This window comes from Chionomys nivalis, chromosome 7, assembly GCF_950005125.1.
Source record: "Chionomys nivalis chromosome 7, mChiNiv1.1, whole genome shotgun sequence".
Classification (NCBI taxonomy): Eukaryota; Metazoa; Chordata; class Mammalia; order Rodentia; family Cricetidae; genus Chionomys; species Chionomys nivalis.
Window position 1 is genome coordinate 90073824 of NC_080092.1, and position 19047 is coordinate 90092870.

Here is a 19047-nt window from a genome sequence, read left to right on the forward strand (position 1 = left end):
AAATATTTCCTGATAATAAGTCACAGAAATATTATTTCTAAGCAATTCTGTGGCATACATGTAATTTTTACCATTCATTAAAGATGAACTATGTTTGTTTATTTTTACATGAAGATTTAAATCCTCTATGGCATAGAGCCTCTTCAGAATTCATTGATGTTACAGTCCTATAATCTTGTTGAAAATACCACTTCATACAAATATGTAGTACAAAGTGACAAAAGTATATTTAACACCATTTTAGAAATGATTGGGAAGTCTGTCTTGATGGTAAGCCAAAATCCATCAAGTGATTTAAAAAAGAAAAAAAAACCTCAAGTCAGCAACTCGAACAACCTTTTTTCTTTTTCTTTTCCTTTTCTTTTGTTTTTTGAGATAGGGTTTCTCTTTGTAGCCTTGGCTCTCCTGGAACTCACATTGTAGACCAGGCTGGCCTCAAGCTGGAGAACCACCTGCCTCTGCACACCTCTGACTAAAGGTGTGTGCCACCACCACCTGGCTCAAACAGCTTTTTTTTTTTTTAAAAAAAAATATTTTTATTGTATATATAAGTGTTTGCCTACATGTATGTATGTGCACCATGCATGTGCAGTGCCAGAGGAGGCCAGAAGAGGGCGTCAGGGTCAGATGGGGTAGGGTAATGGTATGGAGGTTTAACTTCAGGCCTTGTATATCAAGCAAACATACTACCCCTAAGTACATCCCCAGGCCATTTTTTCTTTTTCATTTTTAGACAAGGGCTCACTAAGTTTCCTAGGCTGGTCTTAAACTCACCTTGTAGCTCAATCAGGCCTTGAACTTGTGACCTTTCTACCTCAATTTTCTAAGTAGGTAGGCCTGCCCCCATGAGACCATGGAGTCTTTGCTAGGAGGCCACCCCAGGTACCTCAAGCCTTTCACCACAAATTTTCTAGGTTCAGTATAGAACAGAGCCTTGATCTAAATGTCCCCGTGGTCACACATATCAAGGGATTCCTTGTGGTTATATCTTCTAGAACAGTGGTTCTCAACCTATAGGTCATGACCCCTTTGGGGGTCAAATGACCCTTTTACAGAGGTTGCATATTAGATATCCTGTATATCACATATTTATGTTACAATTTTATAACAACAGCAAAATGACAGTTATGAAGTAGCAATGAAATAATTCTATGGTTGGGGGTCACCACAACATGAGGGACTGTATTAAAGGGTCATGGCATTAGGAAGGTTGAGGGCCACTAGAATTAACACAGTGGTCTGGATGCTTGGATTCTGAAGTGTGGCAAAGAGTGCAGGTTTGCTTCTGGCAGATGAATTGAAATTCACCTTGTCTATTACCAGCTGTACAACCTGAAGGAAGTCCTTAAATTCCTCCATGTTTCTGATTCATTGCCGGAAAGGACAATGGGGGTTTACCCTGGGGATGGACTTAGGCAATGGTCCTGTGTAATAGCTCTTGCTATCACAGAATGTTATGGTACAGTACTTTTCCAATCAGCTAGCCAGAGGACTTCCACTTTTCCTAGAAGACTGTAGACAAATGCATTATATTTGAACCTTCAGGGCAGGTCCTATGGCGGGTGGTGGTGTGTTTTCTCTGAGATCAAAAAGAACTGTTGAGACCCTAGACAAGAGCAGCCTCCTGCAGAGCCTCTGAGGTTTCCCATTTTTTTCCAGCACCCATGGAAGACCCTTCCTGCTTTATGTGGGTCTGGCCCACATGCATGTGCCTTTGTCTGTGACTCCGCCATCGGAAAACCCACAGAACCAAAGGGCGTACCGTGCAAGTCTCCAGGAGATGGACAGTCTGGTAGGGCAGATCAAGGACAAAGTTGACCACATGGCAAAAGAAAACACGCTCCTCTGGTTTACAGGTAAAGTAGAAATGCTACCTGAACTGGTGGATATCTAGTTATCCAGTGGATAACTGCACAGGTTCCATGGAGAGCAGAGTCCAGTCATGTGATATCTTTAACAGGGAGGGGCTCGCTGTGAACTTGGGGCCCTGATGATTGTCTGAATGCTGAGTATGTTGTCTATTGAGTTCTCCATGACTGAGTCATGGAAAAAGATTTGTACTGACGGAGCATGTGTTTGCTGGCCCCATAGATGTTGACTAGCGCCTGTAGACTGTTCGTACTTGTTAGAGTGATTTCACATTGTGAGCTTGTGTAGTCCTTGGCCATCTCCTCTGTAGTCCCAATGAGAGCGGTTACTGCCAGTCATATCTTTAATCAGTCTCCAGAACTAAATTAACGATCCTTTTAAAGGGCTCACACATAGCCAGGCATGCCAATGCACAGCTCTTTATAGAATTCTAGCACTTTAGAGTCTAAAGGCAAGAAGATCTCCAGCTCAAGTCCAGGGTGGGCTGTAGAGTGAATTTGAGCATAATCTGGGGTATATATAACAAGATTGTGTCTCAGAAAAATCCAAAAGTGTATGCATATGGGAGGTTGTTACACAGATATTTTGTGTCTCAGGTCTCTATGTAGAAGAGTGGTAGCTGCTTTGGATGAAATTAAAACCTGGTTTTTAATATATACTAGTGGGAGAATTGAATCGACTCCACTGTATATTGTAAGGTTAAAAGATGGTGTATGTGGAGTTCTAGGTGCATCAAGGATGCTTAGTGGTGTGCGTAAGTGCAGTTCTAGGTACATCAAGAATGTATGTGGAGTTCTAGGTGCATCAAGGATGCTTAGTGGTGTGCGTAAGTGCAGTTCTAGGTACATCAAGAATGTATGTGGAGTTCTAGGTGCATCAAGGACAGTGGTTGGGCTGACACTGATAACAGCAGTAATGGATTGCTAACCCCACCAAAGTGGGATGTGGGAGCAGAGGTTAAGGATGGAGCTCATTGGGTCAGAACAAGCCCCCCTTTCTCTTAGAGCCTAGTAGAGATGGGATTACGGAGACAGTTGTAGCTGAGTGGCAATATGCAAGCCCCACACTTGGGAAGCATAGGAAGTGGGTCCATGGCTATACAGGGTAGGGGTGGCCATACACTGACATCCATGCCTGCAAGAAACATTTCAAATAAAGTGATCAAGTTTGCTGTTCTGCCTGAGTGATCATGTTTGTCTTTCTGTCTGATCCCTGCTGTGTACAGGGTTCTGACCAGAGAGGGGTTCAGAAAAAGTGTCCCCAGAGACCCACTGACCGCCTTCCGTTCCTTTTTCTGGTTTCTAGGAGACAATGGCCCATGGGCTCAGAAGTGTGAGCTGGCAGGCAGCGTGGGTCCCTTCTTTGGACTGTGGCAAACCCATCAAGGTATTAGAGAAGCTCATTTAGTGGGGTCGTGTCTCTCTTGGGAAGCTGAGTGCTGGCTGGGTGTGGGGTTTTGTCTTGGGGACAACTGTCTTGTGTCCTGGCCGTCAGGACACTGTTATGAACCAGGGACATAGTGGCTCACCAGTCACCAACTCTCAGAGAAGAAACACCTTGGGATGGAGAGAAACTATGTGTTCACTAATAGGCCGTCTCTTTCTGTCCCTAAAAGGACCAGCCTTCATCCTGACAAACCAGTCCATAAACTGTCCGGTCAATATGATTTGCCTTCATTCATTCAGTTGCCTGTGTTTTCTTCCTCTGTCCATTTTCTTCTCTTCTCCACCCTTCACATCATCCATTCAAGAAATACTTAGTGTACAGCTCTGTAAGGCTGGGGTTTGTTGTTGCTGTTGTTTTGTTTGACAGGGTCTCACACTGTAGCCCTGGCTGGCTTAGAACTCACTATGTAGCCCTGGCAGGCCTCGAGTTCACCGAGATTCTCCTGCCTCTGCTTCTGGAAAGGTGTTTTAAATGTGTGTGTCACTATAGCTGGCCCTCTGCAAGGCTATTATATCTGTCATCTCTAAACCTTGTGATAGTGAAAGGTAACTAGCAATGGCGTCTTTTATAGATGAAGATAGAACCCCAAAGGAATTGAGTCACTTGCCCCAAGGTCACACAGTTGATGAGAAGACACCAGGCTTGCCAATGTAGTCAAAGTTGGTGCTGTCCCTGCATACCCAATGGGCCCCTACAGTCATTGCTGACTATGTGTAAACATACTTGAGCCTGGAGCTCAGTTCCCATCTGCTCTGGAAAAGTTCTCAGCAAGGAAGGATCTTAGCTTCTGAGGGAGCAGCCACTCTGGGGACAGGTATGTGTGCCTTTTGATGCACAGCCTCTTCCTGGAACCGTTTGTTTTCGGGAGCTAATTAGCCAAGATAGCGCGTATACATGATGCTTGTCACAGAAGGTTGAAGAGCTAGCAGGATACACTTCAAGTACTCAGTTGAGGGGCGTGTTTGAAGGGGTTAACCATTTAGAGGGACACCAAAGAATCCGTGGACTGATGGGCATTTTCTGGCTTGGAAATATTTACAGGAAATATTTCTCAACGAATGAAACAAGCTATAAAATCATATGCAATGTCTGTGCATATATTTTATGTAACTATGTGCTCTTCAAAGTATAGCTTCATGATATAAAAGTAAGCTTATGTCTTAGAAAAATCTTGAATGAGGTAACAAAACTACAGAAGATTAGCAATGATTTTTTTTTCTGGGTTTAAGAGGGAGTTTACATGTGATTCCTATTCCCCCCTCCCATGGCAAACTGTTGTTTCATAAAGATGTTAAAGAGGGATTGAAGGTTTAGCTCAGTGGTAGATTGCTTGCTCAGCACATGTGAGTTTGACATACACCATTAAAAAAATTAAACCTGTAGAAAGTGGAGTGGGGATGTAGCTCAGTCAATAGGGTGCTCGCCTAGCATGTAGCTCGGTCAGTAGGATGCTTACCTAGTGTGTAGCTCGGTCAGTAGGATGCTTACCTAGCGTGTAGCTCGGTCAGTAGGGTGCTCGCCTAGTGTGTAGTCTGGTCAGTAGGGTGCTCTCCTAGTGTGTAGCTCAGTCAGTAGGATGCTTGTCTAGCGTGTAGCTTGGTCAGTAGGATGCTTACCTAGCGTGTAGCTTGGTCCTTTCTTCAGTCCCCAGCATCACATGAACCAAGTGTGGTGGCAGATGCCTGTAAGCTCAGCACTCAGAAGTGGAGGCAGGGGGATCCGAAGATCATGCTCACCCTTGTCTATATAGTAAGTTCTAGGCCGGCTGGGCTAGGTGAGACACTGTCTCAAAACAACACTAAAAACAAGCCCAGTCCTGCCCTTCCTTCCTTGTCTGAGCACTTGTTGAGTACCTGCTGTTTCCTGTTCTTCCTATTCCTTGAGCATCTATTGTATGCCAGGAGCAGTACTTGCTTTCCAGGGATACAAAGACAAACAAGACCTCTGAGCTGAAGGAATCATGGTCTGTAATATCACTTCTCAGGCTGGGTTGTGTAGACACAACAAGAGCCTATCGGGATCTTGCTGAAGTGAAGTTTCTACTCAAGAGGTCATCAATTGATGACGGTGGCTTTGCATTCTTGTGGTACCCCAGGACAATGCTGATATCACTGGTCACTTGGAGAACCACCGGCCTAGAATATTGTTGTCTATGATACCCGAGGCTGTTGCTTCTTTCTCTGGACCTGTGGTTCCCTGAGTTGGGCATGGTGGTGCAATGGTTTTTAATTTCAGTACTCAGGAGACTGAGGCAGAAGGATTGCCACCAGGTGGAGACCAAGCTGGGCTCCATAGTGAGTTCAGAGTCAGCCTGGGCTACGTAGGCAGACTGTCTCAAAAAGCCAAAACAAACAACAACAACAATAACCGCAACATAAAAAAATGCCTTGGTTCCCTGTGTGACTTACAAGAAGATGGTTCCTAGCAGCAAGTGTGTACTTCTCCTCTGTGTGTGTTTCCTGTGAACCCCAGCTGACCTTGAACTCTCAGGCTCCTCCTGCTTTTAGCCCCCTGACTGCTGAGATCACAGGCGTGTGCTAGCCTACCCAGTAAGCCAAGCACCGTTCACAAGAGAAGCAGACTTAGGATCTTCAACATTCAAAGAATACCAGAGTTGGAAGAGAACTTGAAGTCTGCATTCCTACTCACTTCCTAGTAGGATGTGGCGGCTTTGCCCCAGGTCAGCTGGTGATGGGCGAGGGTCAGATGATCTGGGCTTATACCACACAGCGCATGTGATTGTAGCTGCCCCCACCTTTCAAAACCTGATCATTACTTAACTGTCTGGAAAAATCCTGTGTTGTTTCTCTGAACTCCGTGGTTGTCAAGGTAAACATCATTATTAGCCCCCACCCCCACCCCGTGACCATCGGAATTGTTCTGCATCAGTGGGAGGAGGGGTGGGAAGATAAAGAGGCCTTATGGTCTTGGAAACTTCGCTTGGGCTTGAATCGCAACTCAGCTATGTAATAGGGGCTGGAAACTTAGTTCTTCTGTGTTGGAAGGTGATAAACCCTCTTCATTACAGGATGAGTAGGGTCACGTGGAGTCATTTAACAGACACCCAGCCTGGAGCATGTGACTTCTACCACTAACCCCCATGAGACTCGGTTTCTTTATTCATAGCAGAAGCAACCTGGGCTTCCTTCTCTGAAGGGAGAACTAGGTTTAGGCTGGAACAAGGCCTGGGAAGGACTTTCTTACAAAAGTGCCAGACAGACAACCCATGGCTGACCTCTGAGTGTCCTGAGCTCTTGTCTTGGGAAATTGTTCAGGGGCTGGGGCTGTAACGCTGTTTTGGGCAAGACTTTCTGATAACTTTGGTGACTTGCTGCGGTATCCCCGGGCATAAAACTTGAACTGGTGGTGGGGTGGTAGCTGAGTGCCACTCTCTTGTTTCCAGAGTTCTCAAAGTAAACTTCGTTGGGAAAATCTGTAAAAGTGACCGCTCCCTCCTCCATACTCCGCTTAGCTTTCTGTCCAGGATTCCACAGCTTCCCCTTCCTCGCTTCCTGGAACGCTGCAGGGAACTGACTCTAGGAAGCCAGGCGTAAGCCTTCCTGCAGCTGGAAGGGAGTTAGGTCTGTGAGTGATGAGGGTTGAGTCTCTTTGGACCACCTGTTCCTCCTGATCTAGGTTTCCTAGGAAACCCACACAGACCTGTAAGGCCATTCTCGAGAGCCCACAATAGAGAAAAGACAATGTTTTCGCGACGGAGTAGGACCAACAGTCCTGGGAGGCCTGCTTCCTTCTCCCCGAGCCAGCTTGCTACGTCAAGCCATGTGCTCTCTTCCCCTGTTCCCAGGGCCCCCTCCTCATCTTCCCTTTCCTCTCTTGGCTAGTCTGGCCAGCTCAGCTAATGGGATGAGGCAGCGTCTCCTGGAGTCATCTTTTTACCCTGTGCTAGAATGAGGATGCTCTACTTGGCGTGGTTCCTGCCATCTTGGGATAAGGGGAAACTGAACATGGGTGTGTGTGTGTGCCCGTGTGCAAATACAAATCAGGCTTACCTTACTGCAAGTTCCCAGACTCCGGCACCTGCCTGTGCAAGAATCCTGACTGCCAGCCTATCACATCTCCTTCCTGACTCTGGACCTGGCTCGCACCAGCGTCAGAATCTACACCTTGGTGTCCTCCCCCCGCCCCCATCTGACTGCTCTGTCTGGAAAATCTTCCCTTGTTTTATTTGAAGAACAGAAGTGTTCCTTCCTCTCCCTTGGTGATGAGAAAACATTCTGCTAACTTGGCATCATCCGCACTTCTAAGAGACCTTGCTTGTCTGTAATCTGACCCTATCAGGCTGTTGTGTAACCTTCCCACTGGAACACAGATCTCTCTGCAGCCTGGGCCCTCTCTCCAGTGTGGGATTAAAGAGAAGTTGGGGGAAAGGTCAGAGATACTACTGTGTGCGTGAGCTGGTAGAGTTGGGACAAGGAATGTTAGCTGCTGGGTCTGGACAGGATAGGGCTTTTGGTAGGAACCCTGTGGAAGCTGAAGCTTGTCTTTCCCCAGCCTTTGGACAGTGGCGTGATGGAATGTTCCTGACGTCACGCTTCAAGCCACCTCAGTCCAGCCACAGTTCTGGGTCCCACTGAAGCCTGGCTTCTCTCTGCTTTTAGGAAACTAGTATTCTATGGGTATCCTTGGCCAAGGATAAGTATTTATATTTAGGAAGGAAGCTCGCTTTTCTGGAAGGTTGTATAGGATGTCCTTCAATTGCGCTTTTCCAGGAATTGCACACGTTTCGGACAAGCAAGCCAGATAAAGGGATACACAGTGGCACCTGTCAGCTGCAGGCAGAGATCTGGCAAGCTGACCTTGTCCATGCTGCTCCAAATTATTTAAGAAGGAGAATGTTAGATATCCCAGCCCCTCCGAGGGCTGCAACATTCGTGTGCCAGCTACCAGGCGGGACCCCTGATGAGGGTTTCCATCTGTAGGGATCTTGAGTTTTTCTTTGTCCACACCGGTGGCAGGTGCTGTGCCAAAGTGCCTTGCTCGGGACTTTATATCCGTGATCTTATGTAAGTGTTCCCACAGCCCTGTGGGGGAAATGTAGTCATTTTCTACTTCGTGGCTGAGAGAAGGAGATCAAGGGAGCTCATGAATTCTGCCCAAGACTGTCTGGTTAAAGGGGTAACTCTGGAGTCACCCTAACCCTAACTGGACTTGGATTTGTCCGGTTCTAAAGGTGTCCTTTTCACCCCTCAGTTCATATTTCTCAAATTCTTCTGGTTCTTAGATCATCGCTGGCATTAGAATCATCAATCTCATCTTCTGGAGGAAGAACCTAGGAATTGAAATTTTTGAAAAAAAAAAACTTTTATATTTTGAGTATGCGTGTGCCCCTGTAGTACTAGGTGCACAGGTGGAAGTCACATGATAACTTGCAGGAGGCAGTTTTCTCCTCCCGCCATATGTATCCTGGGGATTGACCGTGTTAGACTTGGCTACCATCGCCCTTAGCCACCGAGCTAGCTCTTCAGCCTCTGTGTGAAAATCCTCTGAACTGACACAGCGTGTGTGTGGAAGTCAGAAGACGACCTTCAGGAATTGGTTCTTTCCTTCCTTCCACCCTGTGGGTCCCAGGGAAAGAACTCAGGTTGTCAGGAATGTGGGCAAGCGTCCCTGACCTCTGAGCCATCTCACTGGTTCAGGATCCAAGTTTGCATGAGCTCTTTGTCTGGTGATGCTGTCGTGTGCAGGGGTGGGCACATCTCTCGCTGAGCTGCTTGGATTTCTGACTCAGTGAGACATGGCCATCGAACTCTTTTCCAAGAAAGCCTGCTTGCGATCCCTAGGCGTAGGCAGCGGGGAGTGTTGGTCGGCTTGCCCCTGCCGTGATACACCGTGGAATGTCACTTCTCTTCCGAGGCCAGAGAGGGAAGAACAAGAAAGCAAATTTATGAATCATGGTTCTGTTTATGTTTTGGTTGCTGAGGCTAAATATTTATTGCTTCAAGTAAGAGGCTCTGCTTTAATTAGAATCATAACTAACCACAAATGCATTGAAATACATTGTTGGGGTCATAGACAAACATCTCCGGACAGAAAGCCAAATACAGCTCACACTTTTAATGTCCCAGGGCCACGGGTTGAAGTAGTAAAGCTTATCTAAATTAACAACTAGCTTTCGGAATCGAAAAGTGCATAGAAGTTTATATGGACTTGTTTTTCTTGCTGTGACTTATCAGGTCACATTCTTGTGCTGGTGCTGCTGCTGCTGCTGCAGCCGGCCGAAGGGATAAAGGTGTGGTCCGCTTATGGCCTGTGATTCAAAAGCACACAAGCCTGGGGAGATGGCTCAGTCAGTAAAGTGCTTGCCTTGCAAACACGAGGACCTGGATTATCTAGGACCTATGTTAAAAAACTGTACCCGATGGTTCATCTCAGTGCCGGGGGCCCTGAAGCTTGTGCCTCTCTATATTACCTTCTGAGTTCCAGGTCAAGTGAAAGCAAGGTTTACTATGCCTGAGGAAGATCCCCAAGGCTGACCTTGAACTGCTAATCACCTCTAAAGGCTTTAAAGTTGAGCCAGTGGGGAGGCAGAGGGAGGTCATCTGACCTGGGTCTTCAAATCTGATGAGTTGCCTGCTGTGTGGTTAGAACACAGGCTGTTCTGGGAAAACAAAAGGTCTTTGGGGCAGTCTCTTCTACCCCGTCTAAGCTGGGCATGCAGCTGCTGATGAGGTCTGAGAGCCTGGTCCAAGTGTGGGAACCAGAAAGCCAGTCAGCTCTTCAAGAAGCGGCAGGGAAGTGTGAGGGTGTGAGTCACTGCAGCACACCAAGGCCACGGGGTACGATGAGCAGGTGCTACCGGTTGATGCTGAGTACAGAGTAGGGGTCAGACCTTGCTCTTTGCTCCCTCTTCCACATGGCCCAGCCAGTGGCCTGGTCACAGACGGCATGCCAGTGTGGCCCTGTTTTGGAGACCACAAAGGACAGGGAGGATGTCACAAAGAGTGAAAGGTCCGGGAGACAGAGGAAAAACCTGGGTGGTGACCATATGTCTCTGACTCCCGGGTGATTAAATTAGGTAAGGAGAGTGAAGTACCAGCCATGACTTCCTCTCTTCCTGACCTCCTCAAGATCTTAGGCCAACAAAAACTCAGTAGCTTGGCCTCCCGTGTTTCCGTCACAGCCAGAAAGTCTTTGCTTCCTGAAAATTCCCAGGTCCCCAGCGTGATCAGGAAACAGTCCAGGTTTTACTAATTAAGTCAGATGTGAAAGGGGGAGAAATGGGTCACAGGTCAAGTCTACTGAGGGATTAATTAATTAACCAATTAATTAATCAATTTTGAGAAAGCGTTTCGCTTTGTAACCCAGTCCGGCTTGGATTCCATTATCTATCCCAGGCTGGCCTTGAACTTGCAGTCAGCCTCTCAGATTTCCAAATGCTAGGTTTACAGGCACGGGCCATTGTGCCTGGTAGATTCTTTTCCTTATTTGGACATTACATCCTCTCAATGAGAGAAGGCTGCTTAGCTTCCCTGGGCCTCCAAAGCAAAATCAAACCAAGCCAAAACCCAAACCAAAAGTTGATCTCTGGCCTCACACCTATCCTTGTGTACACGGACCTACATCCCCACACTGACCTCGATATATGAACACTCACATACAAAAAAATAAAAACAAAACAAAAGCACATAAGCTACAGTTGGCTTTGAAGCGCATCGTGTTTGATTCTCGCCTGGGAATGAGTCCTGCCCAAGTTAACGTTACTGGGAGAGCTTCCTAAAGACATTGACGTGCTGCCTTTCCCACCAACCAATCACAACCTCTAGGGAAGGGCTTTACCGTGTGGTTTTAAAGGAACCTGCCGTAATTCTTGACATGCTTTCAGGATGTGAATGGCTATGGGTCTGGATTTACTATTTAACTCAGCCAGGGCTGGTGGCACTTCCCTGTTATCCCAGCTACTCAGGAGATTTGACAAATTGAGAGTAGCCTGGACTGCGTAGTAAATTCAAGGCATTTTCGTGAGACCTGGTTTCAAAAATAAAAATAAAAAGAAGGGCCGGGCGGTGGTGGCGCACGCCTTTAATCCCAGCACTTGGGAGGCAGAGGCAGGCGGATCTCTGTGAGTTCGAGACCAGCCTGGTCTACAAGAGCTAGTTCCAGGACAGGCTCCAAAACCACAGAGAAACCCTGTCTCGAAAAACCAAAAAAATAAAATAAAATAAAATAAAAAGAAGGGGTGAGGCTTGCGGATATAACTCAAACTCAGTGGTCAAGTACTTCCTAGCATAGCAAACTCCCCCAAAGTCAGACCTCAGGACTGAGACTATTGCTTAACCCCTTTGAGCTTTTCACTTTTTCCTATTAGAAAAAAAAACAGGGAGCATATTATGTAGTGCAAAAGATTGCCATACATGGGCTGGGGAGATGGCTCAGCTGATAGAAATGTTTGCAGCCAAGCCTAAACACCTAAGTTTGATTCTCAGGACACACCTGATAAAGAATAGAACCAACTCCCAGAAGTGGTCCTCTGACCTCCACATGTAACCTTGCTGTGAGCATACACTGGTACATACACACACACACACACACACACACACAAATAAATGTGCAAAAGATTGTCATCCAAATCCAATGAAATAATGCAGGAAAGTACTTAGTCACATGCTTAGTTTGGTGCTTGGTAAAAAGGCTCCATTAATAGACAGTGTTATTGTTAGTGTTATTATTATCTTCAACTTGGAGTGAGGAATAAAATAGCTGCCGAGAGGCGGTTATTCTGGACTCTGTTCTTGCTAGTAAAGATAAACCACACACCCTCAAACAGTTGAATAAGCACAGATAGCTGATGCTTGCACCCCGCCCCTCAGAAGGCCGATGGAAGATACTGGAGAGACCTTTCTCCACTCCAAGCAGGGCTGGTGAGAAGCTGGGGTTTGAAACAGAGTAATGTCCGTGTTGCTGATGTTAAAATATTTAGTTTTGTAATGGCTTGCTCCAAGCTTAGGATTCAAGCTAAATTCCTTTTGCATACAAAGACTGTGGAACTGGGGTCATATACAAGGCTGGAGTAAGTACTCATGTCTTTCAGTTAAAACTAGAACCTTAGGTGCAACTGGATTGGCTGGTAGTCCCGCCCACATGGTCGTTTTGAGGGGCCTTTATGGGCCGATCCTGACTCTCGGTTGCTGAACTTTCTAATATGTTGCCAGATCCATTTGCTGCCAGCACAGCTCCTTCTAAGCCCTCCAGCTTCTGACCCTTTACTGAAAGGTGACAAACACAACGAAACTGTTTCCACTGAGAATCCCCGGGGGAGGTCAGCCACCTGCAAAAGAGCTGCCCACAGTCTCACAGAAACAGGTGCCCCTTTGCTTGTCACAGAGTTGAGCCGCAGCGCCTGCCTTCTGGGTGGAGATAATGATTTACTTCTTAGATCCGAAGCCTTGGCCTGGCTTTAGCATCTGGCCTCAAAGGTTAAGGAGCGGGCCCTTTGAATGTCATGCACCATGGGCTGTCTATAAAAGGGCCCTGTCTTTCCACCCACTCATACCAAAAGCATCCATGCAAATGTTCCTCCCAGGGCTGGAAAGACCCTCCAGACTCCCAAGCACACGTCTGCGCTCCGACTCGTTGCTATTTGGCCGTAAGCGGAAGCATGTCGCACCTCCTGAACCCACGTGGAAATGCGTTTTGTGCTCTGCCACAGTAACGGATTTTCTGTTCCACGTGCGCGGAGGGGTCTTGTTCTGTGTGTGTTTTGCGGGAGAGAAGGCTTCGGTGGAAAGTGTGCACTTGAGAAATTCTGGACTAGATCAAAGACCTTTCTAGTCTGTAGTGACTGAATTTAGTTGGTCGTCTCGAGCCCAACACTCTTGAACATAAACAGCCCATAGGGTGGGAGCTGTTTTGTGTTTTGCTTCTTCTGTCAACACTTGGGGGACTCCAGAGCTCCTCGTGTGCTGGTCCCAGGAATTTGGAGCACTTCCGGTCTGGTGTACCGAGCCAGGGACATCAAAGGTTCGGTCTGTGGCAGTGAGAACACAGAGGGAGGAAGCCTTCATCTTGGTCGCCTCGACTCCCCACCCATGATCGCTTTTATTATTTACACCAGCCAAACTCGGGGAAGTTGCATGACCGCAGTGTGTGTGTGAGCCACATACGGGGCTCGCCTTGGAAGAACTTCTTACACGCAAACCTTGTGGAATCCCTGGCCTCTGGCTCAGCTGGGGATGAGGGTGGGGTGTGTGTGTGTGTGTGTGTGTAGGAGTGGCGGAGCCCGTCATGGTTAATTCAACGCAACATGTGTATTCAGGATGTTTTCTTAAAACATGACCTCATCCCTTCCAGCCCACGGACTGTCATTATATTGGTGGTCACTTTTAACTTGACTACAAAAATAATGTCTCCCATTACTAATGTGAAAGTTCATAGATTGCACTTGGGCTATTCTTACCTCCCCCCCAAGAGGCAAACACTCGGGAAGATGACTGATCCTGTTTCATCAGGACTCATTAATTCAAGGAAAAACAAAGCAAACCCAAATCAATCCACACGAGATCATTCAGGCACGGGGTAGTTTGAACAGCTGAGGAAGCCCCCACTTCCAAAGAACTGTAGTTTTGCTTTAATTGTTTTTCGGTTCTGGAGATTGCACCAAGGGCTTCATACTGGGGATGTGTGAACAACTTGGAGGGGTCTGTGCTTGCTTTCTATTTATCAGACAGGCAGACGATCAACTGGAAGACAAATTCATTTATTCAACAGATTCTTTAAGCGCCTAGGATGTCTTGAGTCTTGTAGTTTGTAGTGCAGGGACACGTGAGAAGTAAAGGATAAAATAAAAGTTTTTCTTTTCTTTTTGGTTTTTCGAGACAGGGTTTCTCTGTGGTTTTTTGGAGCCTGTCCTGGAACTAGCTCTTGTAGACCAGACTGGCGTCGAAATCACAGAGATCCGCCTGTCTTTGCCTTCTGAGTGCTGGGGTTAAAGGCATGTGCCACCACCGCCCAGTTAAAATAAAAGTTTAAAGTGGGGACTGTCACAAGAGGAACAGGGCTCTGTTTATATATGTTAAGTCCAATAAAATCAAAACATGTACTGAAAGTTTTTAACTAGTTGGGGGCGAATATCTGGGCAGTAAATTTTTTTTTTTTTTAAATAAAAAGCCAGTTCTCTGTTGAAATTGTTGGACAACCTTGGAGAGGTACTGTTCTCCCACAGGCTAGCTCTTAGCTGACAAAGAAACCTCGAGTTACTGATGGTCATGAAACAACTGCTTCTTGTCATAGGTGGAAGTTCAGCCAAGCAGACCACCTGGGAAGGTGGGCATCGTGTTCCAGCACTGGCCTACTGGCCTGGCAGAATTCCAGCCAATGTCACGAGCACTGCCTTGCTAAGGTAGGAGATCTGAATGGGTTTAGCGGTGGGGGTGTAGAGCCGGAGCTGATGGGGACACATGGATGGCTGAAGATCCTGGGAGAATCATTGCTCGCTGGTTACCTGTGTTAGCCAAGGATTCTACATATGCCTGCGCTCTGATGGCAGCTGTGTGGATGGGTCTATGCAGCAATTCCATATGGGAAAGCAGGCTGCAGAGGCCCTGAGCTTTCCCCTGGGGATGAGAGTTGAGTAAACAAGGGTCTTTGCTGGTCCCTAACCCTTGGCATTAGTTCTTAGCAGTGTGTGCTGAAGAGAAAAGCAGGCAAAGATGGCAGTCACAATGAAGGTCCCATAAACTCTGTTCATCCCTAGGATAAGGGTAGATATCCCAGGTGACTCAGAAAACCTGCACATCACTGGTGACCAAATGTCCCCAAGATGAAGTACAAACAGCTGAATGTCCTGGAGGCCAGGAAGGAGACAGATGGCCCCAATGGACCAAGAGGGAAAGAATGAATCTTTAGATAAGGATGTCATGCATGCAGCCTCCAGTCATTGAGCCTCTAGAAACATCGTTTATCTGGAGCACTGTGTGTGCGCCATCTCTCCACTGTGTGTACATCTCTCCACATGTGTACATCGCTCCACCGTGTGTATGCCATCTCTCCACTGTGTGCGCCACCTCTCCTCTGTGTGTACATCTCTCCTCTGTGTGTACATCTCTCTGTGTGTGCACCATCTCTCCACCATGTGTATGCTATCTCTCCTCTGTGTGTACATCTCTCCACATGTGTACATCTCTCCTCTGTGTGTACATCTCTCCTCTGTGTGTACATCTCTCCTCTGTGTGTACATCTCTCCTCTGTGTGTAACATCTCTCCATTGTATTAAGGCAGGTGGATAAGGTTGGTTTCTTGGCAGAAAATCTGGCTGTGATGGATCTCTGGGAACATTGCCATGGAAACTAAGGAACCCTGACTTATAGCTGGGATCCCTTACATAGTCATTAGAAAAGTATTTATTTATATATTTGGCGTATGTCTGTACATGCCTGTGTATAGAGAGGTCAGAAGTTAGTCACTGGAGTCATTTTTCTGAAGCCATCCAGCTTGTGTTTTGTTCTGTGAGTTTCTTTAATTTTTTAGATTTGCATGTGTGAGTGCTCTGCCTGCCTTCGCACCTTTCATCTTTTCCAAGTAGGTACAGTGTTGTGGAGGCCAGAAGATGACATCAGATCTGATCTCCTGGAACTGGAGTTACAGGCAATTGTGAGCCATCATGTGGGGCTGGGACCCGAATGCAGGTCATTTGTAAGAACAGTGAGTGCTCTTAACCACTGAGCCCTTTCTCTAGCTCCTCCCCTTTCTCTTTGAGACAGGGTCTCTCTGCAATCTGGAGGTTCAATGATTTGGTTAGGCTACCTGGCCAGCGAGCCCCAGGGATGCTTCTGTCCTACCCAACTTTTTACATAGGTGCTGGGAATTGAACTCAGGTCTTCACACTTTGGTGGCCAGCACTTTACCAACCGCACCATCTCCCAAGCCTGACTTCTTACTGATCCAGCTGGATCATTCCTGTCTGGTTCTGCCTTGGATTCACCAACACAGCAGTCACCACAGATGCACTTATGTGTTCAGAGTGGTACCATTTGCCTGGTTGATGGGTTCTTTGGCACCAACCTGATAGGTTCTGGCAGGAGAACAGTGCCAACTGGGGGAAAGCATGCATCAGCCGCACCCTCTGTCTTCTCCAGATTCAGCAGGGAGAAAGGGCTGAAACCGTAGCCAGGGACAGGAGGGGTGGGCAGTTCTGACAACCACAGAAATGGGCCAGTAAGCATCACCCCTGCCAGCCCTCCAGTGCCTCAGGGGTTGCGGGTCATCCCTGTGCTATCAGGAGGGTACAGCGTGCAGTTCGAGGGAGGCAGCAGGTGTGATAACAACCACACGCAGCTTGGGATCTGTGATGTCAGGCTGGCTGGAAGAAGGCCAGGAGGCCAGCTTTTATAGATGTGACTTGGGCATGTCCGGGTTGCTTTTCAAGGGCTGGGGGCAAGTGCTGGCCTACACATGCACAATTAGCTCCATCGACTCTGCAGGCCTTGGTTTTCCAGTGCTGTGTTTTTATCTGAGAACGGTGTGTGTACCTGCCACCAGCTCCTGCACCGCTATGAACTACCGTCTCATTGACAGTCACGGGACAATGACTGGGGCTGTAGTTTGGAGACTAAAGAGAGTTCTTGGCATAGATAGCACTTTTCTGAGGGCCTCCAGTATTTTATCAGATGAAAACAAGAGGAGCCTCTTAGGGTATTTTTGGTGTGAAGTTAGTCTGAATGGCAGTTGGGGCTTCTCTCTCCTGTTCTTCTCCCATGTCAATCATGCAGGTGACTGGGTGGGGCTTCTTTCTGCCTTTTTCCTGTGGCCCCCTCATGCCAGCCCCTAGGGGAACATGATTTTGATCCGTGTTCTTGAACGGAGTGCTTCCGTTTCATTTCGTGGGAGTCCAAGCTTGTCACCTAGTTTTAGCACTTTATCCTTTGAGGAGCAAGACCTTCTACAGTGGGGGTCACTTCTCTGTGGCCAGGGTTCTTTCAGCTTCTATTCAAACAGCCCATGAAATGGTGGCATCTTAAAGTGGTCAAGTTGACATACACGCTGTCATGAATACAGAAAAGTTTTAAAGACAATTTCCAGGGAGATATGTGTAGGAAGTGCCAAGAGGGCTCAGCTTACAAAGGTGCTTGCTGCTAAGCCTGGTGAACTGAGTTCCATCCCCGGTTCCCACACGGCAGTAGGAAAGAGCTGACTCTTGTAAGTTGCCCTCTGACCTCTCCATGCGCACTGTAGCGCTGGTGTGCCCCCTACATAATACAGTAAACAAACAGACGTAATAAAAATTAAATTGAAAAAGAATGTGCTGGGGGTGGGCTGGAGAGATTGCTCAGTGGCTAAGAGCACTGGCTGATCTTCCAGAGGACCTGAGTTCAATTACCAGCAACCACATGGTAACTCACAACCATCTCTAACAGGATCTGATGCCCTCTTCTGGCATAAAGTTGTACATGTAGACAGAGCATTCATATATATATATATATATAAAAGAAAAAAAAGAATGGGCTGGGGGCATTTAGCATGAACCTCATTGGCTATCTTTTAGAGGTACCCAGTATTAATATTTGGATGTGTACCCCAGTGGTATAATGATATTTCAGAAAAAGCTTGCACACTACTGCCCCCTCAAAGCCTGAAGACATGATTACCAAACGAAGACAACCCATTATTTATTTATTTATTTATTTTTGGCTTTTCGAGACAGGGTTTCTCTGTGGTTTTGGAGCCTGTCCTGGAACTAGCTCTTGTAGACCAGGCTGGTCTCGAACTCCCAGAGATCCGCCTGCCTCTGCCTCCCGAGTGCTGGGATTAAAGGCGTGCGCCACCACCGCCCGGCAAGACAACCCATTATTAAACAAATATTTTATTGCTGGTTGGTGAAGCATTGGCCTGGAGACTAGGGAAGTAGTCATGAGCAGGTCAGCTTGGAAGGTCTTGATTTTGAGGAGTCAACTTTCCTTCAAAGGATGGCTTTGGAGGCAAGTAGAAAAGTTGTGATACTTTTACCTATAATTCTAGTGAAGGGTTTCTCAAACTTAACATTGTGTGTATTCTGAGCCAGGTAATTCTTTGCTGTGTGGGGGGGGATGGGATCTGTCCTATGCATTATGGGATATTTAACACAACTGTTTATGACAACCAAGGTTTCCCCAGGCAGTGCCTCATGTCCCCTGGAAGAAAAAAAACAAAACTAAACTAAAAAAACAAACAAACAAAACCAAAACACTAGTTGAAAACCACAGCTTGAGTAAAATTTCTCTTAGATTTTTGAAAGAAGGTGAGGAAGGTTCTGCTCTCTGCCTGAGATGGGCATCTCCATTCCTGTTCTGGAAGGAGGACCACACTGACTCTGTGCCAGAGATGGGTGTCTCCCATCCTGTTCTGGATGGAGACTCATGCCTGGCTCTGTGCCTGAGATGGACATCTCCATCCCTGTTCTGGTTGGAGGACCACACCTGACTCTGTGCCAGAGATGAGAATCTCCACCCCTGTTCTGGATGGAGACCCACACCTGGCTCTGTGCCTGAGATGGGCATCTCCATCCCTATTCTGGAAGGAGGCCCACACCTGTCAATAGCAGGAGTTGGCTGAACTGATAAGAAGATCTTGCAGTAATCTTATTGGAAAAACAGCTGGAGCTGCAGAGAAGCTCCAGGCTATCCTAGGGAGCCCTGCTGATCCTAGTAAGACAGCGGTTCTCTGGAAGGGATGAAGGTCAGCAGATTCTGTCTTGTCTGCAGGCATAGAATTGGGTCCAGATACAGAAGCTCTTAAGTCCTT

At 47.1% G+C, this 19047-nt stretch overlaps 1 protein-coding gene across 3 annotated transcripts in view; it reads left to right on the forward strand.

The window, feature by feature from the left end:
• The window catches only part of Arsg (arylsulfatase G), a 132891-nt gene that overhangs the window by 93619 nt on the left and 20225 nt on the right, over positions 1-19047 (forward strand). For all 3 annotated transcript variants that reach the window (XM_057773452.1, XM_057773450.1, XM_057773451.1), the window contains exons 7-9: positions 1660-1856; positions 3175-3255; positions 14563-14671. In XM_057773452.1, coding sequence (XP_057629435.1) covers positions 1660-1856; positions 3175-3255; positions 14563-14671 — 387 coding nt within the window. The remainder of the gene's footprint in view (positions 1-1659; positions 1857-3174; positions 3256-14562; positions 14672-19047) is intronic.